The 25,368-nt window shown below is 44.4% G+C and overlaps 3 protein-coding genes across 7 annotated transcripts; 2 read left to right on the plus strand and 1 right to left on the minus strand.

Moving 5' to 3' along the window:
* The first annotated feature begins 2,989 nt into the window (after positions 1-2,989).
* ASCL3 (achaete-scute family bHLH transcription factor 3) lies at positions 2,990-7,494 on the plus strand. The gene is made up of 2 exons (XM_077866572.1): positions 2,990-3,022; positions 6,903-7,494. Exon 2 carries the CDS (start codon positions 6,915-6,917, stop codon positions 7,458-7,460), a length of 546 nt encoding a protein of 181 aa, XP_077722698.1. The 5' UTR covers positions 2,990-3,022; positions 6,903-6,914; the 3' UTR covers positions 7,461-7,494.
* AKIP1 (A-kinase interacting protein 1) lies at positions 5,515-25,342 on the minus strand. Of its 3 annotated transcripts, XM_077866570.1 has the most exons (6): positions 25,204-25,342; positions 24,792-25,001; positions 24,287-24,367; positions 21,992-22,096; positions 20,937-21,008; positions 5,515-13,020 (listed from the first exon to the last, which is right to left on the minus strand). In XM_077866570.1, the coding sequence occupies exons 2-6, from the start codon at positions 24,993-24,995 to the stop codon at positions 12,877-12,879; spliced, it is 606 nt and encodes a 201-aa protein (XP_077722696.1). In that variant the 5' UTR covers positions 24,996-25,001; positions 25,204-25,342; the 3' UTR covers positions 5,515-12,876. The 3 variants fall into 3 exon arrangements, with proteins under 3 accessions (XP_077722696.1, XP_077722695.1, XP_077722697.1); XM_077866569.1 differs by lacking the exon at positions 25,204-25,342 and having other exon boundaries at positions 24,792-25,190; XM_077866571.1 differs by lacking the exons at positions 5,515-13,020; positions 25,204-25,342 and adding an exon at positions 18,510-18,956 and having other exon boundaries at positions 24,792-25,159.
* Positions 10,274-18,521, plus strand: C23H11orf16 (chromosome 23 C11orf16 homolog). Of its 3 annotated transcripts, none has more exons than XM_077866563.1 (7): positions 10,274-10,409; positions 11,028-11,212; positions 12,742-12,898; positions 14,391-14,625; positions 15,284-15,931; positions 17,444-17,661; positions 18,155-18,521. In XM_077866563.1, exons 2-7 carry the CDS (start codon positions 11,046-11,048, stop codon positions 18,185-18,187), a joined length of 1,458 nt encoding a protein of 485 aa, XP_077722689.1. In that variant the 5' UTR covers positions 10,274-10,409; positions 11,028-11,045; the 3' UTR covers positions 18,188-18,521. The 3 variants fall into 3 exon arrangements, with proteins under 3 accessions (XP_077722689.1, XP_077722688.1, XP_077722690.1); XM_077866562.1 differs by having other exon boundaries at positions 10,290-10,405; XM_077866564.1 differs by having other exon boundaries at positions 10,388-10,529.
* Positions 25,343-25,368: the final 26 nt, after the last annotated feature.

The raw sequence follows: 25,368 nt of genomic DNA on the forward strand, positions 1-25,368 counted from the left end.
ATTCATGAAGGAGGGCTTGTTCTAAAAATTATTGGAAAAAATTATAATTAAATTACATTAAATTAATAAGGTTGAGGTTTTAGGAGTTCTTAATGGGTTTTTTGGCTAGTAAAAACGTCTTTTTAAATCTACAAACCTAACCTAAACTTATTGATTTTACTGTTAGTATTAAAGGATGTAAGTAAGTTCAAGTACAACCAAGTGGAATTTATTCTCAGGTATGCAAAGCTGATTGAACATTCAAAAATCAATGAAATCTATCACAGCAAACAGGCTAAAGAAAAAAAATGACATGATCCTATCAATAGATGCAGAAAAAGCATTTGACACAACCCAACACTCAATTATGATTAAAAAAAAAAAAAAAAAAAAAAAACACCTCTCAGTAAACTAGGAATAGAGGAGAAATCCTTCAACTTTATAAAGAATATCTACAGAAACCTACAGCGAACATTATACTTAAACAGAAGCTTTCCTGTTAAGAGAAGGAACAAGGCAAGGATACCCTCTCTCATCACTTTACAACATCATACTACAAATTCTAGCTAATGCAATAACAAGAGAAGGAAATAAAAGGCGTACAGCTTGGGAAGGAAGAAATAAAACTTTACAGATGACATGATTGTCTAAGTACAAAATCCATAAGAATTGATAAAACCCAAAAACTTCCTGGAACTAGTAAGTGATTATACAAAGGTTGCAAGATAGAAGGTTAATATTCATAGGTCAATTGCTTTCTTATATATTATCAACGAGCAAGTAAAATTAAAAACACAATACCTTTTACATTAGCACTCCCCAAAATGAAATAGGTATAAATCTAACAAAATATATATGAGGAAAACTACAAAACTGATGAAAGAAATCAAAGAACTAAATAACTGGATATTCCATATCCATGGTTAGGATAACTCCATAAGCTATCCAGTTCTTCCTAATGATCTATGGACTCAACACAATCCCAGCCAAAACCTCAGCAAGTTATTTTGTGGATATTAGCGAACTGATACTAAAGCTTTATATGAAGAGGCAAAGACCCAGAAAAACCAACACAATGTTAATGGAAAAGAACAAAGTTGGAGGGCTGACACTATTTGACTCCAATACTTACTATAAAACTATAGTAATCAAGTCAGTGTCAGTGTGGTATTGACCAAAGAATGGGCAGATAAATAGAGAGCCCAGAAATAGACCACACAAATGTAGTCATCTGATCTTTGACAAAGGAACAAAGGCAATATACAACGGAGAAAAGTATTTTCAACAAATGGTGCTGGAACAACTATACATCCACATGCAAAAAAAAAAAAAAAAAAAAGCAAGACACAGATCTTACACCATTTAAAAAACTCAAAATGGATCATAGACCTAAACGTAAAACACAAAATTAAAATTCCTAGAAGATAACATAGGAGAAAATCTAGATGGCCTTTGGTTTGGTGATAACTTTTTAGATAAAACACTAAAACATAAACTATGCAAGAAAGGAATAATGATAAGTTGGAGTTCATTACAATTAAAAATTTGTACTCTGTGAAAGACTATGTCAAAAAAATAAGACGACAAGCCACAGACTGGGAGAAAATATTTGCAAAAGACATATCTGATAAAATTCTATTACCCAAAATATACCAAGAACCCTTCAAACTCAATAATAAGACAACCTGATTAAAAATGGGCCACCAAACACCTGATCAGACACCTTACCAAAGAAAATATACAGATGGCAAATATGCACGTGAAAAGATGTTTCACATCATGTCATTAGGGACATACAAATTAAACAACAGTGAGCTACTACCACATACCTATTAAAATGGCCAAAATCTAGAACACTAACACTACCAAATGCTGGTGTGGATGTGGAGCAACTCTCATTCATTGTTAATGGGACTGCAAAAATGGTACAGCCATTTTGGAAAAACAGTTTGGCAGTTTCTTAATAATTATTAGAGGATCCACTCATCACACTCCTTGGTATTTACCTAATAAGTTGAAATCTTATGTCCACACAGAAACCTGCACATAGATAGTTATAGCAGCTTTATCAAGACTTGGAAGCAACCAAGATGTCTTTCAGTAGGTGAATGGATAAGTAAACTGTGATACATCCAGACAATGGAATATTATCCATCACTAAAAAATGAGCTATGGAGCCACAGAAATATACAGAGGAATTTTAAATGCATATTATTAGTGCAAGAAGCCAATCTGAAAAGGCTACATACTGTGTGATTCCAACTATATGACATTCTGGAAAAGGCAAAACTATGGAGGCAGTAAAAGAAAAATCAGTGGCTGTCATGAGGCAGGGAGGGATGAAAAAGTGGAGCACGGAGGCTTTTTATAGTAAAACTATTTTGTATGATACTATAATGGTGGATACATGTCATTACACATTTGTTAAAACCCATAGAATGTACAACACCAAGAGGGAACCCTAAGGTAAACTATGGACTTTGAGTGATGATGCGTCAATATTGGTTCATCAGTTGTAACAAATAAATTACTGGGAGGAGATACAAGTGTAGGGAAAGGGTTATATGGGATCTCTTTGTATTTTCTGCTCAATTTTGCTGTGCATCTAAAATTACTCAAAAATAAGATCTAAGTAGAGGAAAATAAAATTTAAAGATATTTTAATAAAATTTAGGTTCATATTGACCTTCCTGGTTATGGCCTTAACTTCTACGGAAAAGAATATTGACCAACATTGTGAGACTATTACTTACAGATATTTTTCATAAGTAATTTTGATAGAAAATAATATAAACCAGATGAATGAGGAGGCATTGTTTTTACAAAAGAGTATGTTACAAGAGTCTAGTTTTGTAAGCAAACCTTTCTATTTAGTATTATTATATGTTGTCATATCTACATATTAGGTAGAAAAAAACAGCTAAACCAGAACTAAGCAGTTCTGTTTAACTGTAAGCTACTTTGCATATAGTTACTAAATGATCACTTATAAATCAGGTTAAGGCTGACACAGCCCAAATACAGCATCTCAGCGACAAAACAGGTAAGAGACTCTTTTCCAGAGTATCCCATGGCCGGGGGAAGGGCGGGGGGGACACGGCCTTTAAGGAAACTCCCAGGCACAGTTGATAAACGATGAATTTTATCAGCTGATGATTCCATTGTCTTAAACTATTAAATATGCCCATATGTTAAAAGATTCAGATTTTGCTGGTGATTAAATCATCTGGAGGAGTGGGAAGGGTTTGGTTTGGAAATCAGGAGTCCTAGGTTCTGACCCCTGCTCTGCTGACAGCTCTGCAAGCTTAGCCAACTCACAGTCTGAGGGATTGGATAAGAGGATTTCTAAGATTCCTTCCATCTCTAACATTCCATAAGTCAATTATATGTGCAGTTACAGAGTTTTGTTTTTTACATGCTAGATATTTTTAATACCTTTGAAAAGTTGAAATTTTATGCCAAGCAGCACTACCAGAATCTCTTAGGAGTTTATCAGTAAGACCTCATCATTTATTTCCCAGAAGACAGAAATCTGAGATTTTCCCAAGATAGGTGCATTAGTTAGCTGTGTATGTATCTGGAACTGCAAAGCCCCAGCACCAATAGTCCATATTGCTTTCTTTTAAAAACTTGTATTCAATTTCTACAAACACTTCCATCCTCCACTAGGCTTTCTATCTTGATCCTCTACTGAGTTTTTCATTCTCTCTGTTGTGTTGTGATTAATTTTTTTTAATAAAAGATGATCATATTTAAATGCCATTACACTGATTGATGAACTTTTGGGAAATGCCCAATAACAAAAGCTGCTCAACAGTGTGTCTACAGAGACACTAAATTTTTTTACCCAAGAATTATGCATAGTCTACTTAAAGCCTAGAAAATGTTAAGTACCCATGGCATATATAAATTACCCAGATTTCATCTGGGCCAAGGTTTAAGACATTAAAATTATCTGTCAAGATAAAACCATACCTCAAGAATTCTTATGTGTAATTGGCTTTGCTGACATCTGCTTTGCATTTTGATACTCTACTGTGTCAGTTCTGGCTTGCTAGCCATAGGCAGAGATAAGGCTCTGCTGTTCTCAGAGATGTAGAAAGACAGGCTCCATCCCCATTGTGCCATCATTTTGTAGCTTCCGCCATACATGTTCTTGATCTCTTACCCCCTCGAATTCCTGTCTTGGGAATTCCCTAACTCTTTTCTCTTAGCAACTTTTTATTTTTGACAGAATCTTGGCTAGTTTTTAATCTTCCAGAGATTTTTGTTTTAAGTGAAATATTTTAGGCCATTTGGTCAGTAATTTGGAATCTTTCATTTCTTGTTCCTTTGTTTTGATTCTTAATTGAGCCTTTCACATTTATCTCATCCGCTCCCCCACCCCAGCCCCCTATTAGGAAGAGCTTTCCCTGGTATTTACTCCTTTCCAGGGTGTCCCACCATGACTTCTTATCATCGCACTCCCCTCTCACCCTCCCCTCTCACCCTCTCCGCCCCTCACCCCCTATCAACCATCACAGACTTCCCTTTCTGATTTCACAGTCATTTTTGTCTTTCAGCAGCCATACTAGATAGGCTAGGCTTTTTCACACCGTAAAGTGATACGCTTCACAGCACTTGAATTCTGGTGCGTATTGGTGGCTCCTCTCATTACATGGTGCTAGGCTGCAGGTTGTTGCTCTGCTCAGGTAGAGAAGCAAGTGACTATGTTATCCAATCTTGCTCATAAACAGGGTTGGGGGGAGGAAAGTGGCCTTGTTTTCTCTACACATGCCAAGCATACAGGTCAAGCCCTCATTCCCAAAAATGTTGAAAAATCACACCCTGAGGAATTAACAGAAAGTCATATTTCCCTCTTTTCTGGATGCCCAAGGCAGATTTCTTGTTGCTTCTCCATTTTAGGTATGGTCATCTCTCAACAAATATGCTTTGGATAGATCAGTGTTTGATTTTCCAGTGTTAGGGAAAATATAAGCCAGGTTTTTCTGTAGGGTCCAGTTCAGAAATGGATACTGAACAAGTATTCATCTGTAAAGAAAGGAAAGAGGAAAAGCACTAACGCCTATGCATTATGTTTTTTTCTTTTTTCATTTGATCCTCACAACCACCTTGCAGAATAGTTAATACCTCAGTTGATCATAGGAAAGAGGTGAAGCTCAGAAAGGTTAAGGAACTTGCCTGAAGACACACAGCTAGGAAGGCACAAAGCCAAGATTGAAACTCAGGGGTGTTGTAACTGAAAGAAAAACCGTTCTTTTTCCTACAGCACTACCCTGCCTCCCAGTTTAGTAATTAAACTGCAACATCTTTGTAAAATCTGTTGTGGTTTTATTATTGTAGTCAAAGGTAAAAAGGTGGTTTAATAAATGAGATACATGAAGACCTATTCAGAAAAAAGGACTGTATTGGTTTGGGACCTCTTGGGGTATAATGCTTTATCCTTATGTTCCATGAAAAAAAAAAAAAAAAAACTAAATACAGATTCACTTCATTCAATATATTTAAAGTTCTGTGGAAGTAAAAATAGGTAAATTGACTATGTTTTAAATTGGTTAGGTGAGTTTCCTATTTAAAGGATCCTAAAGTGAATTTTTAAAAGCAAAAGATTCCTTTCTTATTTTTTTTTCCTTTCTTATTTTTATTTTTGGTTTTGCCCCTGGCATAACAGGTATTATTTAAGAAGGCTATGCCCGTGAGCTTGCATGATCATTAACTTGTTTGTAGTGTCTCCAACATGTATTTGAATATTGTGGTACTTCAGTGTTTCCCAAACTTTAGTTACTTATATGCACTTCATGGAGTTTATTATCCCGGTTCTACCTGTCCTGTTACTTACTTATTATTTTTCTTGAAGTGCCATTTTTTAATCAAGTAGATGTACTTTTAAAATTTTATTTAAATTCAATTAACTAACCTACAATGTGTTACTGGTTTCAGAGGTAGAGGTCAGTGATTCATCGGTTGCATATAACACCCCATGCTCAGGACGCCTGGGTGGCTCAGCGGTTGAGCGTCTGCCTTTGGCTCAGGGCGTGATCCTGGAGTTCCGAGATCAAGTCCCGCACCAGGGAGCCTGTTTCTCCCTCTGCCTATGTCTCTGTCTCTCTCTCTTTGTCTCTCATGAATAAACAAAATCTAAAACACACACACGCACACAAACCACCCTGTGCTCATCACATCACATGCCCTCCTTAATGCCCATCACCTAGTTACCTCGTCGTCCCAACATTCCTCCCCAGCAACCCTCAATTTGTTCATGTAGATGTATTTTTATTTTATTTTTATTTTTTTAAAAAGGGTTTTATCCATTTATTTGATAGAGAGCACAAGCAGGGGGAGTGGCAGGCAGAGGCAGAGGGAGAAGCAGGCTTCCTGCTGGGAAGGAGCCCAGGACCCTGGGATCATGACCTGAGCTGAAGGCAGATGCTTAACTGACTGAGCTACCCAAGTACCTCCAAGCAGATATATTTTTAAAGGAAATTTTGTATCACTGACATAAGCATGAAATCAATATAATTCACGATAGAAATTAACAGCAAAATATTATTAAATTCTAGTAGATACTATCATTTGTTGAAGACTTCCATCTAAGGAGGATCAGAAAGCATTCTAGTAGGGTGGAAGACACACACACACTCTTACAAGATTAAAACTGTATCTTTGTAATCACCAGGATTGAAAGAGTTGAAAAGGAATAACTTTCTCACAAAGTGAGTCAATGTTACTTAATGTTTCTCTGTACTACCAAAAAATCCTCTCTTACTACCCACAGAGTATGGCTACCCCATATCATTTTCAGAATGAGCTCAGAAAGTATTCATCAAAGCAGAGAAGGCTTTAAAACATTGATCTCTGAGAAAGTCCATGATATCTGCTTTCTTTTGATCTGGTCAAATTAATAAACTTGGTTATGTTTCCAGGCTAAAGAGGAAATGATGGACAATCGAAGCTACTCTAATCTGCCAGAAAAACTACCTGCTGTCTCTGAATCTGCCCACCTGCCACTGACCAGGTCTTTCTATCTTGACCCCATGGTCACTTTCCAACTGTATCCTGATGCCTCAGTGCCGTCACCTTACTCTGAAGATCTGCCATTGCTGCCTTTTCCCAGCGATTCCCTGATCATGGAAAATTACGGTGAACCCTGCCCCTTCGCCTTCCCAATGTCTTATCCAAATTACAGAAGGTGTGAATACTCCTATGGGCCAGCCTTTATCAGGAAAAGGAATGAGCGGGAAAGGCAGCGGGTAAAGTGTGTCAATGAAGGCTATGCCCAGCTCCGACATCATCTGCCTGAGGAGTACTTGGAGAAACGACTCAGCAAAGTGGAAACTCTCAGAGCTGCCATCAAGTATATTAATTACCTGCAGTCTCTTCTGTACCCTGATAAGGCTGAGACCAAGAATAACCCTGGGAAAGTTTCCTCCCTTATGGCAGCCACCAGCCACCACACTGACCCTATTTTCAGAATCATTTGATTGTTTCCAAATAGAAACAAATAATCTCACAAAATGGAGTCTCTTACAGCATCATTCAATAGTTTTTCCTAAACATAAGTTCTGCATAGTAGATAACAGCTCAAATGTCCACCTGTGATTATTTCCTACCAGGGTTTGAAATGTACAAAACATGATCTTATGGGGGTTGAGAAGATATGCCTTAAGCTTTGGTGATTTCTTTCAAGAACTGTAGAGGAGCAGGAGTCCCCAGGATTCTCTATACCCCTCACCTTGTCCTTCTCACACACTTGGCCAGAGTCTCAGCTGTAAGAAACTCTCATGAAAGTATAGTAAAGTCTGATCAATGACTAATCAATGTTTATAATGCCCTTTGCAAACATTTCATGCTAAATGATCACAATTAACTTCCCTTGGTTTGTCAGAGTCTGGTAGTTCTTTTTGTTATAATTTGGGGTTGACAGGAAATCTATATATTTATACCTTACCCATGTCCTGATGAGAAAGTATCCCAAGACTGAAGCAAAGATAGCTAACAAAATCTTGTGATTTGAAATTATTTTACAGTCATCTTTTCCCTGCATGCAGAAGACTTCTTTAGGCAGCTTAGTCTAGTTAAGAAGGCTATCGCAGTCTGGAATCAAGCTGCCTCAGTTTAAACTATGACTCTGCTCCCTCCTCTCCATGTCTCAGTTCTTCATCCACAGAATGAGAATAATAAGAGCAACGATTCTCCCCTTATGTTTGGAGAATTAACAAATTATCCTGACACATAAGTATGCATAACCATTAGTAGTAGTAGCAGTAATCTTCTATTATCCATAGCATCATCATTCTACAGGTTATTCTGGCCAGAAAATGTACAGGGGCCATGCCTGTCCTTCACTGCCCCATATCTTGGAGTCTGCCTTCAAAATGTCTCTATATCCATTCCTGTGACTTCCACCTTGAATCCCGAGCCCCATCTGTGGCCAAGCCCAGCCCGGACTTTCCATATACTGGCATATTCATCTCCAGTGTCATCTCTGTGAAGTCTTCCCACTCCAGCCATTACTCGTTCATTTATTTTGTACACATATTTCCTTGCACTTCCCATCCTACTATCTTTACACACTGTATTACACATCTATCTCTACAGTACATAGGGACAGGCCTATTCCTCCTTACATTCCTAGCACTCAGTAAAGAGCCTCAAATCAGGTAGATGTTGTGTGTAAATATTTGGTGTTACTATTTTCCTATTCCAATCCTGTCATGTTTTATCTTGGTCACTGTTCACAGTCTCCTCTCTGGTTTCTTGGGCTCAAGAATTAACTGGCTACATTCTCACTCTGATGTTTTTTCTTAAAGCATTTGATGTCACTTCCTTGCTCAAACCTCATGACGTCTTCCTTCTGACTACTATGTTGTTTACATTTATCTGCTGGGTTTGCAAAGCTCCCACCAATATGGCCCCTTTCCAAATAGTCACACCTTGATTTTCTCATGACACCCCATTTCCTCCAAAAGAGAAAAGCAATCTTATAAATGAATCCTTCTCTCTTCGCTCTAGCCTCCTAAACAAGAATGTTCTCCTTTTTCCCTCTTATCATTGAAATCCCACCTGTCTTAGTCAGAAGTAAGTGACCTTCTCTCACTGCCAGAGACTCCATTGGTCTTTCTTGGACTCCAACTTTGTGCACCAAATAACTCAGCTTTTATGTATGTGGTCCTTAGCAACAGTCCTCCTGACTGGTAGGTTATGCTGTGTGAGGGCAGTCATCAGTTAAGATGCTTTTAGTTGCAAGTGAGAGAAAATACAATCCCAATTTGTATAATCAATAAAGATTCACATAATGGAAGCATCTAGCTATAGAGCTGCCTTCAGGCAGGGCTCAACAGTGTCACCAAGAACCTGTTTTGTTTAGGTCTATCCTCCCTTTCTCTGGGAATAGCTTCAGTGCCCCAAAAATGCAGTCAGAGGCTCCTAGAACGATGTCCTTTCTTATTTATGTGTAGGAGAAAAGAGAAAGTCTATAATCCAGGATTCCCAACACAAATCTTGAGATTTATTCTGATTGGAGAGCTGGGGGACATACTCATACCTAACCAATCCCCAGAGTGGAACTGGAGCATGGAATGTGCTGATTGACACACGTTCTACCTGTGGAGCTGGAGATAACGGTCAGCCTCTTTTACCAATGGACCCGCGAAAGGAAACAGGAAGTGTTGGAAGAGGGGAATGGATGTGGGGGAGACATGCACAAATGTCCCTGCATACTTTTTGGTATTCTCCCCTGAACACTGTGCCAGGCACATAACAAGTACACAATGACTGTCAGATGCCTCAAAATACCAGCCTGTCCCATGGATGTTCAAATGAGAGCAGAATCCAGACTTCTGTTCCCTTTGTCACCAGTGTCCACTCTCATCACCCCCAAGTGGTCACATCTCTGCTCCTCAGCAGGGTCCTCTCTGTTACAGACAAGCAACATGCCCATACCTTTGACTACTTTGCTTTAAACTACAGACCAAGTCTATCTTAGAGTCCTTCAGCCAGCCAGTGGCTCACCTAACCTAGCCTCCTGTCTGCACAGGATGGAGGCAGATCGATAGTCCTTAGTCCTTAGTCTGGGCGGGGGCAGCTCCCTCCCTCACAAGACTCCCTGGGATTCATGAAGGCTTCCCACCAGGACTGCCTCTTCCAGTAGTGGAGAAGCCTGAGCTTTGGGGAATTGAGGGTGCAGTGACCTTTGTCCCCAACTCCCCATCTCCCCTCTTCCCCAGGGAAACCCTCTGCCCCCTTGTCCTACCCACAGCACCCACGGCCCCCCTGTCATCCCTCTGCACATGCTCAGTACACTCACTCAGTCCACAGCATTCCTGCTGGCTCGCATCCATGGCAACCTGCTTGGCAACCAGGAGTCCGTTGGGCTAAGGCCCTGAGCCCCAACTGTCAGAAGGCAGAGGTGGAGGAGTTTGGGGCTGTGAGTAAGTCCCCTTGGGGTCAAACCTGTGGACGTGGGCAGGGGCAGACTCTAACAGAACTCTGGTGGGCTGGGGCAGCAGTGTGATCTTCGATCCTGGGTGTCAGCAGTCACATCTGAACAGGTCTATGAAGGACATGACCTTGGGATATCAGCGGGGGCTAGTGTTAGTCCTGAGGTCACTGGATTAGGAAGGGAGTCTGTGGCTCAGATTGGGGGTTTGTTACTAGGGTTAGGCCAACCATATTTGTGAAGGGAAGTATTGTTTTATCCCAGAGTCCCTATAACTGGGGAGGAGGAAAAAACTAACATCTATTGAGCTACTTATCAGCCAGGTGCTTTCCATATATCATCTCCAGAGCCATAACTGAAGCGCTGTGGTTACGTGAGCATACAAGGATTTAGAGCTGGGTTTCTCTAAAGTCACAACTCTTGCTCTTTCAAGCCCTCCCCTATTTCTTGAGCTGAAGTTTCCAAGGCAGATGATTCAGAGAACAGCCTGAGCTCGTCTGTGGGAGCAGGTGGGGTCTGTAAACCCCAGAAGTGAGCCCTGCACCAGCCAATTGCCCTCTGCTGTGCTGTGGGCTGTGGGCTGCAACTCAGTGGTGGTGCTTGTTCTCAGGTGGTTTCTTCCAAGGCCATGGAATCCTCTGCAGGGACTGGGACGCCTCAGCCCAAATACTGCAGTGTGGCCACAACCCTGAAGCCCCCTTCCTGGACTGGCCCTGCTCCTCCCTGGGAACTCTCCTGCACCTGTCCCTTTGCCATCCAAGCACCCTGGCTCACCCGGCACAACCTCCTCACCAGGTACGAGTCCCTGCAACCTCTGGCAGAAGTGATGTGCGCCCCTCTTGTTCCTCTCTGTTCTTGGCTCTCGATGGTGTACCATGAGGGGTAGAACTTGCTTCCTGGGAAGGCTGAAAAGGTTCTTTCCTGTGTGGGCTATGGTTTGCTTGTGGTCTTACATGACTCCAGTCTAAACTGTACTCCCTTGGCACTCTGAGGCAAGGTGGCAGATGTCAGAGTTGGCATGGGTGAGAGAAGCAGTCAGACATCACCAGTTGAAGAGTTTCTAACTCATTTTACCACCAACTACGAGACTAGCCCTGGCACCACGTGAGAAATTAGGGTTTCTGCAACCAGCAGCTAAGGCAAGCTGGCCAGTTACCTCTTCAGGTTCCCTCGGTAACCCTCAGTTATCCTGGCCTTTCCCGAATCAACCTTGGTGGGCTGTGTAGTGTGATTGCAGAAGGGAAAGGAAGCTCAGCCCTCAAGCATACACAAGTAATGTAAGTTCCAGGGACTCGCTTGTGTCCATGCCACTCACATAGGGACATGCTAATTTGAACCCTTAATAACCCACTTTCTGGATTCACCTATGGGGACCATCTTGTTCAAAGCCAGAGGTAAACGTCCCTGCTTCCAGGCTTGCCCACAAAGTAAACAGCTTTTTCAGAAAACCAAACCCTGACTCAATAATCCACCCCTCTACAGCCCTGGTTTGGCCCTGCCCACAAACCTTTCCAGGAATAGCTTCTCCTTTTTCCTCTCAGTCCCTAGGCCAGCTCTTCTGTGCTTCCCCTGCTCAAACACTTCCTCCTCCCTCCTGATCCCATAGCATCAAGCATCCTTTCAATGTTACTCTTTTGGTACAGCCATCCAAACACCATACCTCATCCTGGATTCCCACACACTGCCCTTGGATTTACCTCCCCAGCGCTCTTTCCTGGTCTGCTGTTCAGCCTCAGAACCAGGATTTATTCACTTGAATAGATCCAGGCTAATCACATTTTGATGACCTTGATGCAATTCTCAATCCCCAAATGGTAGTTCCCTTCATTGTCCTCTCCTTCTGCCCTTTCCAGCAGTTTATCTGTTTTACTGGAAGTCCAGCCACTTTTTACATGGGTTTCTGTTCCACATAGCCATCTATGTCATATGCCTACTGCTGTGCTGCTCCGATCTGTGAAATGTTTTCTTCTTTCTCTTTTCTTCTTTTTTCTTTCTTTCTTCTTTCTTTCTTTCTTTCTTTCTTTCTTTCTTTCTTTCTTTCTTTCCTTTTCTTTTTAAAGGTTTCTTTCTTTCTCTCTCTCTTTCTTTTCTTTTCTTTCTTGTTTTATTTATTCATGAGAGAGAGGCAGAGACATAGGCAGAGGGAGAAGCAGGCTCCCCTCAAGGAGCCTAATGGGGACTTGATCCCAGGACTCTGGGATCACGACCTGAGTCGTAGGCAGATGCTCAACCACTAAGCGACCCAGGTGTCCCGTGAAATGTGTTTCTTGATGTTTTTAGGGCTCGGTTTTCTCCACTCCCTAATTCTATTTGCTTTTTCCCAGATATGTATCTTACCAACCATGTCTCCACATTGCTGACTCAGCATGGCAGGGGCCTGGCTGGTTGGGAAGAGTTGGAGATGCTGCTGACACATGGGTCCTGGCGAGAAGGGGACCAGATGGCTTTTATTACCGGGCTCAGAGAAAGGCTGCTCCAGAGGCAAGTTCCTCACATTTCCCAGGACACTCCTCAGGGTGGCCCTGTCGTACCTGCCACGCCCCAGCTGTATGTGGCCAACAGTACGGTTTCTTGGATAAGCGTACGTCTTTCATGGTCAGGCTCTAGAAGGGAATTGTAAAGGCAGTGAGTTTGCTGGGACTGTGTACAGAGTAGCACAAATGAGGCAACTTAAAGAACAGAGATTTATTGTCTCTCAGTTCTGGAGACTGGTGTTGGCAGCATCGGTTCTTCTGAGGGCCGTGAGGCAGAGTCTGCCTTTCCTAACTAGCTTCTGGTGCTTGCTGACCACCTTTGATGTTCCTTGGTGTGTAGAATAGTCACCCTAATCTTTGCCCCATGAGGCACCGACCCTACTCAGCCTAATATGACCTTGTCCTAACTAACTATATCTGAAATGACCCTGTTCCCAAGTGAGGTCACAACCTGAGGTACTAGGGGTTAGGATTCTAATAGATGAATTTTGGAGGGATACAAGTGAACCTGTGACAGTGAAGAAAATTTACAGTAAAAAAGTGCTTTGTTCAGGAAAATTCAATGTGTCGAGTGCTGGGCACCAGCCTAGGGGAAAGAGGAACAAAACATGCCCACATGCCTGCCTTTGCGCCTGGTCCCCTGCGTGCTGGAAGCCAGGCCTGTGCTTTACCTCAGTGGCTGTTTACTTCTTTGGGATTTTTCTCTTCTCAGAGTCAGACTTTGCGAATGTGGACTCATGGAAGGAAGACAAGTGTGAATTCCAAAAAACTGAATTATAGAATTTCCATTCAAAAGTCATTTTGTTGTTTTCAAATAACTAATATGTGAATTCCAATGAAATATTAGCAGAGTTTTGTTCAAATAATAGGCTGTCTGGTGATCAAAGTAACTTGTCACCAGACTTTATTTCTCTTCAAAATCATACTGATTTTTCAAAACAGCTTAAAGGCTCCTCTTGCCCTCCCTTTTATGATGTTCATTTGCTTAGCCAAACCTCTCCACATTGAGGTGATGGCAGTGCCAAGGGCTGCCTTCACGTTAGGCCACAGCTACTCTTTGCCTGTGTGGGCCTGTGGATGAATACACTATCTCTGGTTGGTCTTGGACGCAGGGAAAACACTTTCCAGAGGTGCTGAGAGGAGGAGGAGTACAATGGGGAAAGATCCAGAGGACCCAGGTTATCCCTGGGAATTGCAGACCAAATATATAGAGGAGCAAAGAAAACCAGGAAGAGGAAGAGAATGAGAAAGGAATGGCAGGAAGTGACAAGAGTTGCCCATGGCAAAAGGAGGTAGAGGGAAGAGCATAGCATCCACAGTACAGCCTGTCTGTCTCTGCCACAATCAGCTGTAAGCAGCATCTGTCTCTGTCCTTTCCCTAGATGGCTCTCACTGTTTTAAGGAGGACCCAGGGCTTGTTTCTAGGGCATTGCAGGGAACCATGGTGCTCCCTGTTCCACTTCCTAATGCCAGATCTCATTGTGTTTTCTTTTCCACAGCTGGAGAGACAGGGGGCTCTGCTTGTGGAATTTGAGGTTCCCCTCATCACAGACCCAAAGCTGCCAGCCCAGTGGCAGAGCATAGTCTTAGAAGAGGATGTCATTCAGTGCTTGCCACCCATGGACTACTCACTGGAACCTGGGGACAAGGTGCTTGCACCCTGGGAGCCAGACCAACAGCGGTACGGCCCTGGCACTGTTCTCTTGGGCTCGGGGACAAGAGAGCCCCAGCGAGGTAAGGGAAGCTACTATGACCTATCGGTCCCCAGAGGGAGCCAGGCTGGTAGGAGAGAGCAAAAAATGTCTTAGAGGTGAGCTTAGGGCCTTAGGTGAGCTTAGGGCCTTAGGGCCATATTAAAAAAAAAAAAAAATCCTTACCCCCTACTAGCAGCTTAATCCTGGGTGTGGCAACAGATACACAAATCGTATCTTTCAGATTATGAAATATCCGGGCAAAATAGCCTAAAACTATTATGTTGGTTAGCTAACCTATGGTGTGACGGGGTTAAGCTGGGCTCACACCAGTACTTATGACTCGTCCCCCATCAAGTTATCCACAGACTGGGACAGTCCCCTCCTGTGACAGTCCCCTCCTGTGACAGTCCCCTCCTGCAGGCCCACCAGTCAGCATCATTGCCTTTCAGAGCATGACAGGCTTCTCCTCTTTCCCCATGAAAATTGAGATAGGGAGGTAAATGCAAGGGCACTGGGAAGTGGCTGAATGGAGCAGGTGCAGCAGGAATGCCCCCGGCAGGCTTTCCAGGGAGAGGTGCCCTCCAGGAGGCCCACAGAGCAGGGGCCTGCACTGAGGTTTGTTTTGGGGGTTAGGAGAACCCTTGTCCATGACACAGGAGAGGTAATTGTAACAAAATGTTGCTCTTTCTGTTACACAGCATGGAAAGGAAGAGAAATTACTGTTCACTTTTGGAATGGCAACACAGCGACCGTGCCTCTAGGCAGGGTTCAGTGGGTGCCCCTGGCTGTCTGGAAGAAGGCTGTGGAGAGGCTGCACAAGCCTTTAATCCAGGAGCACCCCAGGCCCCTCCTCTGGGCCCCTTGCTGCTCTCTGTGGGGACCAGCCACCGGATGTGTCACCAGTGGGCCTTCTCTGGGCACTCCATTCCCATGTCCTCCCTGCGTCCCCCCCGCCTGCTGCCAACTGCTGTGCCAGGGCTGCCTCTGCTGTTGCTCCCTGGCTGGACCTACCTGGTGGCCTCTAACCAGGACCTCAGGGGGCACGGCCAAAGAATGTTCGGAGGTGGAACCGAAGCCCCCAACACAGCTTTTGCCCCTAGTGCATCCTAAAGAAGATGAAGCTTTAGTGCGAGCTCCCCTGGGTGTTTCTTCCTCCTCCTCTTCATCTTCTGAAAAGGATTTAGAGACTGATCTGCAGATGGGCCTCCCCCAGAGGCTGATGGTGGACGGTACAGTCAACACAGACCTCGTCCTTCCTGAGAAGTGTCCAAGGAGGCAGGGTGGCCTCCGCCAGCCTGGGTGGAGATACTGGAGAAACGGGTCTGAGCCGCATCCTGGCAAGCTAGGTATACCTACCTCTTAGGTGGGGCTGAAGACCCTGCTCCCTTCCCTCCCCCGTGTCTCTTAGGAATCTCACTCATGCATGTCCTGTCTGGGATTGGAAGTAACACTTAGGAGCGTGGCCACGTTGATGGGGAGGTGGTGATAAAGGGGAAGTAGTAGGTTTCCACCTGAGCAATAAACCCCAGTAAGAGGATGGGCTGATCTTCGGGCGAAGGTCTGTATCCCTCTTTAACAACTGTCTTTCCCTTCTTCACTGCTCTCCTGCCGGGGCCCTGCCATTGTCTGTGCCTGCCCCCCACCTCCGCCCCCTGCCTTTTTTTCTTGGAGCCCTTGAGTTTTCTCTAGATGAACAGTCAAAATGCCTCCGGGTGTTGATTAGAGTCACCCATGCCCTGAGAGGACAGAAATTAGTCTTTAAACATTCATTGGTCACCAGACCCTAACTCTCCAGATGGTCTCCATAGTAAACCAGAGCGGGAACAAGCAGGGCACTGCATCCTGCTGTTCATTCCTTACAAGATGGGGCAGTGTTACTGTCATTGGCCATCCATAGCCATCCCCATCTTCCCCTTAAGAACCATGTTGATTCCCTCATAAGTTTAGAAGTTGTGTGTCACTGGCATGCATCATGCCTGTCCCATTTAATTCCCAGTGAGGCCCAGAAAGCAGATGCCTAAGTCAGTTGGCAGAGGTGGCTAAGCCCAGAACTAGACTAGATTCTAGGGGCCTTGAGGTCACTAACATTCAGTGAACTAAATGAACATTCTGCTGGGGCAGGGAGGCAGTGTGGTTAAAGAGTACCACTGCTAAGGGCTTTAAGATTTTGAGACACCCAAAAAAAAAAAAAAAAAAAAAAAAAGATTTTGAGACACCCACTGTGGGTCTCTCTGCCCTCCATGCTCTTTGATACTTTTGAATTCCCTTTGATCCCAACCTAACAATTCTAGAAGGGCCAGGCTGCTGGCTGCCCCCAGTTACTCTGCTCTCTTCCCTGGAGAGCTTATGACTGAAACAGGGCTCAATCTGTAGTTTTATAAGCCAGGAAGAGGATGGATTCAATAGTCCTTCCTTTTCAGATTATTTTCCTACTCCCCAGGGAGTCACATCTCCCATTATTTTGTTTTACCTCACTCAACCTCTTAACATACACACACCCTGCCACCCTGCCCCACCCTCAGAGCTCACTACCTCTTCTTTGTGAGCAGGGAGATTTACAAGCTCCTGCAAGAGTGCCAGTTGGCTATTTTTGCTTACCCTCCTGGCTGTTTTGAAAATTGCGTCTGGTACCTTCTTCCCACCTAATTCCAAATGTAGTTATTGGATACAACCCATCCAGAAAGCATGATGGCCAGAAATGACTTAAACTTTATTTCTCTTTCAAAATAGAGAACAGTGGTAGGTAGCTTACAGATAGTTAAGACTTTTGGGGATATCTGACATATAGTTCTACTTCAGTCATCAATACTAATCCCATGGTGGCATGTGCGACATAACTAATTGAATTTGGGGTTTAGGAGCAGGAAATGGCACCATCTGGAAAGAAAAGAGGAGCAACAAAGAGCCAAGAGTACAAGCTATAGTGATGGGGAATACCAGGGAGCTGGTCCTGGAAGCAAGTGGCATGAAGCCACCACATATCCTGCCACAAGATGAACACAGAAAACAAAGTCAGGCAACAGCGACACACCAGAGGGACCAGAATGCTCTCAGACTAAAAGCCTTGAGGAGCCAGGTAAAAAGCAGGATGGCTGGGAAGGGGCTCCCTAAGGACTCCTGACATGGTTCTCCACGCCCCTTTTGAAACTGAGAACTCCCGCGCTGTCTTTTCCCAGGAAAATGCACATACCCACAATTTTGCATTCCAGTTCAGAAGGCTTACAGAACCCACAAAGCTGAGCACAGACTTCTTACTTAAATGACACTTGACCCTATGGTGAAGGGGATGGGTCTGCTGGACTACAGACTCTGTCTGTGGGAGTCTGTTCCTCATTAGGAATGCTAATACAGCTCTACTTAAAACTTGGTTTTCATCATATAAAATACTGGCATTTGTTCTGAGGACAGACTTGTCATGTTCACAATGAGATGAACTACCAGGCAACTAAACTGCTGTTGGCGTGGTAGCTTCGAGAAGTTCAGGGCACATCATAGACTTTTTAAGATCAGTGACTTTTGATCCTTAAAATTACAGCATCAGACTCTCAGGATTTTTTTTTTCCTTATAGGAAGCTAAAAGAGCAGCAGTGATAAATACCTGAGGAGGTGTTACCAAGTGGCTGCCAAGTCCTCCTGCAACGGACGGGGACAGAAAGCAGGCCACATGTGATGGGTGCATAAGCAGTTGCAACCTCATGCTCTACAACTTCCCTGCAGATGAGGGGCACAGGCACGTGGTGGTCCTGGCCAGGGTTCCCCGTGAGGGACCTGGGCGGGGCTACTTCTCTTCCACAGAAGCTGCAGGGCCTGGATGGTCTGCTTTGGGCAAATGTGTCCACAGCCTCTCTGCCACCTTTTCATAAACCTACAGCTGACCATGAACGACACTGTTTCACCTCTTCATGCCAATAAAAAGGAACTCTCTTCATTTCCAAATCTCTCCCTTTATTACCACAGTTAACCTTTTACCTGGAAAATAAGCAGTTAAGAACTATTAAGACAGCATCATTACATTATTACTTTCAGCAGAAGGGGGAGGGGGGTCTTAAACATTTAAGTTAAAATAGACACTGAAAGACACAAACTCCAGTTCCCAGAAAGGCTGACCCTCTACAGTCAGCCCTGAAAGCAGGATTACTGTGTAAATATGAAGAAAATCATACGGTGACTTTATTCTTCTTGTTACTTAAAAAAAAAAAAAAGGTGATGTGATAGCCATGATGGTCAACATCATATGGGGAAGACCAAGTCCACACTTTGTCCCGAGTCAACTGCTACCACCTGAGTCCTGGTTAAATCACTTGTACCCACAGTGACGGAATAGGTCCCTGGATATACTTCTATGTAGAGGTCTTTAGAGATGTTCTCAGCCTGCAAGGAAAAGCAGGTATTAGCTGTTGAGACTAGAGGTCACAATGCCGTCAGAGCACCTCTACCAGGCGACCTTGGTGTGCCAGGAGCACAGTGGAATGGAGCACTGGTGTGGGAGACGGAGGTCCTGCTTCAAGGCTTCGCCTGGCCAGACAAGAGGAAAGTCACTTAGGTAAATCTCAGCCTCTCCTTGTGCTTGTTTCCTTATTTCTAAAGCTGTGGTAGTAAGTACCACGTGTACTTTCATAAACATGTACGTGAAAACACCTGGCAAGTGCTAGAATGCTATACAAACATGAAGGGTCATAAAAGGGACACTCCTGGTTGTAGAAAGAGAGGAATTAGGTAGAGGAAAAGGGGATCATTGTTTGGGGGCTCAAAAGCAGACAGTGGGACTTGTTAGCACAGAGCAGCAATAATGACAAGGTACCATGGAATAATGGGAATCTTTCTAATTGTGCTTTGTTTGCTAAATTCATTATGAGGAAGATGAAATATTCTTTTCTCCAAAAGCTGAACACACTGTGAGTTGATTCCATTTTGTCATGCAGCAAGGAGCTGGCTGGCCAGAGCCCTCCCTTAGCAGGCTGGTGCTCCTATAATACAAAACACTGGAAGCTGGAGTTCATGGAAGATTTGTGTTTAAAGCTGTGCTCAGCACAACCCATCTTTCAAGGACAGACCTGACACATGACTGGGAAGTGGGCGGAAGTACAGGCAGAGAAGGGGTGTCAGTCCAAATGGCTGAGAGCAAAGTTGCAAACCAGAAGAGAGCCTGTAATTAAGAGCTGCTATCCCACAGCTGGGAACCCCCCACGAACTTCCTCCCTGCTCAGAAGGAGCCACAGGCGGCAGCTGTCATCTCTGTCACCACACCCAGGCCAGCAAACTTTACTAGGAGGACTAAATGGCAATATTTATACTTTCATGAAACTTCTTCCCCATCCTCCACCTTGCATAGATTTAAAACCAACTTTTCTCCAAAGCTGCTTTATGTTCTAGCCTTTCATGCCCAGTTACTGCAAAATTGGTCTTATTTACCTGTCATTTAACTGACATGAAGGTGTATGACTATGCCACAACTCTTTATTGGTCTTTGACCACATAAGTACACAAAGGTAGATTTTAGAAAATACAGCTCTATCAGAATTGCAGAAAGCGAAAGATATTCCATTTGTCTGCATAAAAGGAAATACGGGGTCAAGGTTGGCATCTGTGATTCCACCATCATGAGTATCAGGAAGATTAGCATTACCAAAATCCAGCAAGTCTGGGAGGCATCTTGGCCTAACTGATATTTGTACTAGAAGTAGAACATTCTTGGTTGTTACTAACTCTAGTATATTTTGAATCTTGGCTAGTAGCATGGTAATATACAAACAAAGATTAAGCAAACTATCACAGCAACATGCTGGAGTTCCTTTCCTCTGAATTCCAGTCCTTCCAAGTTCCCAAAACTTTCCTGGGTTCATGAACTAATGAGTACTTCTTTATCCTAAAAATGAGAAACTCATCACTGTGTTTTTAACAGAGAAATATTTGTGAAAAATGAGAACAAATCCCTTCAAATGTTCTGGAACTTGAGCTAACCAAATTTGTATGTTTCAGAATTTCAGCAATGGTTTTCACTTTGTAAGCAGGAGGGTCAGGCCCCTCCTGCTGCTTGAACAGATGGTGGAATTCCAGCAGGAGCGAGTGCCAGCCCAGCTGAGCTGTAGGAACTGAGAAGTGAATACTTTGCATTCTTTCCAACCACAACTATGAGTTCAGGCACAAAAAGTATCCCTTAAGCTTCAAGTGAAGGAAGGATACCAAAAAGACATAATTTTACACTGAATCTAAATGCTGTACTCTCAAGACTGGAACGTCCCAACATAAAAATACTGTAGGTCTGGAATAAAGAACCCTATAACCAACTCAGTGGGTTCATGGAATTGCACGGGTGGTGAAGCCCAGAACAATGAGGAGATGTGTACTTACAGGCTGGGATGCTGCTAGAGCGCACTCCGACGCTTGAGAGATGCCTTCAAGATCGAGGGAGGTTTCCTTTTTCTGGAGAGACAAGTACAAACATTGATCAGTGCCCAGACTCTGACTTCTGGATTGTAAAGAGAAAGTTTCTCTTAGTTTATTAGGAACAACTAACAATTGTTCTGTCAGTTTCTTCTAAGTTGTCATCTAAGTTATTATGGCTTTTAGTGGATTCTGTGAGGTAGTTGCAGTCAGATGTTTATCATGCTTACTTTTTATACTTACATGGGCTTTGGAGTCAGACCAGAAGTTGAATCCTAACTCCTGCTTTTACTGAAAAGGGCAGATTGATCTCTCTAAGCCTTAGTTCCCTAGTCTGCAACATGGGGACTAGACTGGAAATTTAAAGTGCAACAGTGACTGACACTTAATGGGCTCTCAGAAAACAGAATTCTCTTATGTGCTTCTCCCAAGAGTCCGGGTAATAGCGGGGAAAGATGGAATTTCCCTCAGAGGCACCAACTGACATTTTATAGGAAGGAATGGAAGGACAGGAATGTCTCTTGTCTACATGTAACCCCCTGTTAGGGTCAGGCCAGAAAAGGGAATCAGGGTTCAGGCTCTGATGTGGCTCCACACATCTCAGGCCGGGGAAACAGAAGGGACCTCCCAGTGTGCATCTAGCCCTCAGGCGTATCCCTGGGGCCCCTCTCCCTTCCTTTCCCTAAACCTGCAGGCCAGAGAAGTTAGGAATCCAACTTGTGGGTCAGACTCTGAACTTAAGTTTGCTACCTTTGAGTAGAACTAGTGGGAGTTTAAAAAGAAAAAAACAAAATGAAACAACACACCTCCTCCAAAAACAACAATGAATTTCTACTGTATCAGTTCAACAAGTAGAATCTTTGGCTTCTCCAGAACATGTGATAAAAGGCAAGTAAGTTTGTAGTGAGAGGCCTGTAATTGTTCATTACTAATAGTTTATTTCCTGACATTTTAGGAAAAGAATTCTGTTAAGAGAGGGAAGGGGAGCGGAGGGCACAACACATGGAGCTGAGGATACATACCTGGCCATTCCCCATGTCCCAGCACAAATGCACCGTTGACTTCCCTCTGTGATAACGAGAGACGTGGGCTGCCCCTCCTTCCTCCAGCACAGATGAATAATATTTCTATAGGAGAAACATGAAAGATATTAGGTAACCAAATAGTCTGGTCAAACTTTCAAAAAAAAAACTCCGTTACTTGAGGAAAGTATGGTTAAGGAGGGAGGCAACAGAGCAAAAGTAAATTACCCGCTCTCTTGACAGGCCTCTGAAATCCAACAAATCTGAGCCCATGTGAAGTGGCTGCAGAGGAGGAAGTTGCATTTGGCATTACTTTGCTGCCATCTGCTGCCTTTGTAGGGCAAGAACTCTGGCCAACCACAGCTGGGCAGGACCATGCTCTCTGCCAGGTTAAATAATTGTCACAACATCTTCATCCCAATATCAAATACATATGCCTTTCCACCTCCTCTCATCACAAGTTCTGATGAACTGTTCCATGTTTACTGTCCGAGTCTCAGACAAGGACAAGGGAAGAGGGGAGTATCTCCTTGAGATTTAGAAATACAACAGGAAATGTAACAAAAACTCAATAGCTAGGCAACCCTTCTCCCCCTGCGGAGGAGTGGAAGAAGAGGTCTCTAACTTAAGGAGAATAATCCAAAGGATCAGAAAGCAGTTACATTTTTTCTTGTCTACTTCCTTCCTCCCCCTCGAAGTTAACCTTAGACTTGCCCTTGATTATGACTAATGATGAGGACATCACAAGCCTGCTTGTTTTGAACACAGTGTTCAGTGTTTAAGGCATGAGACCAAAAGAATGCGAAGCTGGGGAAAACACTTCAGGACATAGGTCTAATGATGTATTTTAGGGATTGCTTTAAAACTGTAAAGGCAAACTCAGAACACTGTTCTTAATTCTATCTCCAGAAAGACAAGGGGTTCGGTCCGAGACTCCATTCCAGAGTGGAAACTTGCAGTATGGACTGAAAATCAAAATGAAGAGCACCAATTCACTGAACCTCAAACCAAAGACAAATGTTTTTCCTTTTAGTGGACCATGAACCAAAATGTTTAAGTTGATCTCTACACAGAAGAGCTAGATTTTTCTAAAACAACTTAAGAGAATAACATAATATTCTCTGGACCATTATTGCATTGATTATGACTCCTGTTGTTGGAGTAATAGGGCTTCTGCAAAAAATTAAGAGATTTTTTTGAATATCTCTTAATATGTGAAATTGAAAAGCAGGACAGAAACAAGTTACTCTCTTCCTTCTCCTTTGCAGACCAGCATCCTTAGAACCAACCACAAAAGAATCCCGTCATGTTAAAGCTGGCAGAGACCACAGAGTGGGCTTTAACTCCTAGACATCAGAGTACCTTCCAGGCAGGTAATGTCTTGGGATGCAGGCTGGCCTGCCTTCACCATTTCTTCAGAGTACTTAATGATGACCTAGTGTATGGTTTTGAGAAGAGGATCTTCAAATCTTCGTACACCCATTTCAATGAATGGTACCCAAAACATCACCTAAGTCCCTCATGCTACAATTTATGACAAATTCATCTCTCAGTGAAGACCAAAGAAACAGACTCTAAAGGCTGGAAAGCACTTTAGAGATCTTCATTTTATGACAGGGAAGGTAGGCTGAGTGGGATTAACTGGCCCAGGGCATTAGAGCCAGTTAGGGGCAGATCATGGGTCTCATTTCTGAGAGGCTGCTCCTGCCATTAAGCCACACCTCCTCTGCTGAGGGTACTGCATCCGTTGGCTGTAACCACCCTTGTGGCCAACAAGTGATACAGACTCACAGGGACAGACTTAAAAACCACTTTACTTGCAACAGCGGTTAAACTCTAGGGATTTTGCCTCAGTTTTTGTTTCAATACATTTTTGAAAACCAGAAAGTCTCAGTTGCAGTTTAGAGCAACCTTACTGATTTTTTTTTTTTAACTTCAGTTCAAAGTTCAAAAAAATCCCTAATATCTGGACTTGAATGTTTTGGAATTCAGCAAATAAGCTCCCCGGGCCCTGCCCCAGTCTGAAAACAATAATGAAGACAAAGACCTTCTGTGGTTGGTTCACTGCTTTATCCTCAATCATACCTACAGTTAGACATTCGATAAATATTTGTTGAATACATTCTAACTTGGGACTTATCACCTGGTTTAAATCCCTGTTTACAATCTGGCCACGAATGTGGGGCAGGGTAGACGGGTAGCCTCCAGAGTCTCCTTAAAGTCTGCGAAGATCCACTTTGTGGCCCGTGTGCAGGTGCATCCAGGCGAGCTCTGCTTTGGCTTACACCAACTTACCCCACACTGACTTGAGGTATAGTCCATGAATGCTGCCATTGTCCTGAAGGAAGCACTGAGGGTTGGTTGTCTTTCTTCTCTCTATTCGAATAAATGGCAAACCACAGGTGAGAGCTGGAATTCGCTAGACAATAGAAGTCATTTTGGGAATAGCTTTCTTTTTTTTTTTTTTTTTTTTTTTTTACTGTTTGAAAGGCCTCTGCAAGTGTCAGAAGGCCCTTACTGAGAAAGAATTCCACTCTAAAAAGAATAAGCAGACACGCAATTTATCCAGGACAAAGAAAGGTCTGCTAGCTTTCCTGTAATACCAGAGGGCAGCGTGTAAGGATCTTTTTCAAAGTCACCCACCCGGGCGGGGCACTGGCGGTAGGTACCCCCACACCCCCCAGGGAGACTCTGTCAAACGTCAGGGGTTCTCCGAGGGCTTTTCCGCCCTCGTCCCGTTACCTCACGGCTTCCGTCAGGGGCCGCCAGCGGCCGCCCGGCACGGCAGCCCTCGCCTCACCTGTCCCGGCAGGAGGCGCTGGGGGCCGGCCGCGGGCCGCTCCCGGGAAGCGCCCCCCACGCTGCTTCGGGGACGCTCCCGCGGACGCCAGTCCGCCGCCCTGGTCCTGGCGCGCTCCAGCACTTCCCGCCCCAGCCTAGCCGTGCGCTGCAGGGCGCGTCGGTCCACCCCGTTCAGCGCCGCGGCCGCCAAGCAGTTCTCCATGCCTCCCTGCGCGGGCGCACACACACACACACGGCGGGGTCAGCGGGCCGCCGCGGCGGGTCGGAGCCCCAGTCTCCACCTCCCCGGCGACCACCGCCCCCGGCACCGCGCCCAAGGCCCTCTCCAGCCGCCGCCGGGCCGGGGCCGAGCGGGTGCGCGCAGACCCCTCCATTTCCGTCTCGCCCTCCCCGCGGCAGGGGGCCCTCACCGGCCCGCCTCTCTAGGCGCATGCGCCCCCCGCGGCGCCGGAGAGGGAGGGCGGGGCCTGGAGCCCCCGGCGCAGGCGCAGCAGGCCGCCGCCGGCCCCGCCTTCTCCCTGCTCCCGGGCCGGGGTCCCTGCGCGCCGGTTGCCGGGCTAACGGGCGGGCGCAGG

The sequence above is a fragment of the Canis aureus genome, chromosome 23, assembly GCF_053574225.1.
Source record: "Canis aureus isolate CA01 chromosome 23, VMU_Caureus_v.1.0, whole genome shotgun sequence".
Taxonomy (NCBI): Eukaryota; Metazoa; Chordata; class Mammalia; order Carnivora; family Canidae; genus Canis; species Canis aureus.

Bases quoted from the DNA above. Each gene is read 5' to 3' on its own strand.
- ASCL3 (XM_077866572.1), top strand. From the start codon at position 6,915: ATGATGGACAATCGAAGCTACTCTAATCTGCCAGAAAAACTACCTGCT.
- AKIP1 (XM_077866570.1), bottom strand. From the start codon at position 24,995: ATGGAGAACTGCTTGGCGGCCGCGGCGCTGAACGGGGTGGACCGACGC. The intron at 24,368-24,791 runs GTGAGGCGAGGG...TTATTCGAATAG, and splicing joins AGCGCCTCCTGCCGGGACAG to AGAGAAGAAAGACAACCAAC. The intron at 22,097-24,286 runs GTAAGTTGGTGT...TTTCTCCTATAG, and splicing joins ATACCTCAAGTCAGTGTGGG to AAATATTATTCATCTGTGCT.
- C23H11orf16 (XM_077866563.1), top strand. From the start codon at position 11,046: ATGGAATCCTCTGCAGGGACTGGGACGCCTCAGCCCAAATACTGCAGT. The intron at 14,626-15,283 runs GTAAGGGAAGCT...TCTGTTACACAG, and splicing joins GACAAGAGAGCCCCAGCGAG to CATGGAAAGGAAGAGAAATT. The intron at 15,932-17,443 runs GTATACCTACCT...TTTGGGGTTTAG, and splicing joins GCCGCATCCTGGCAAGCTAG to GAGCAGGAAATGGCACCATC.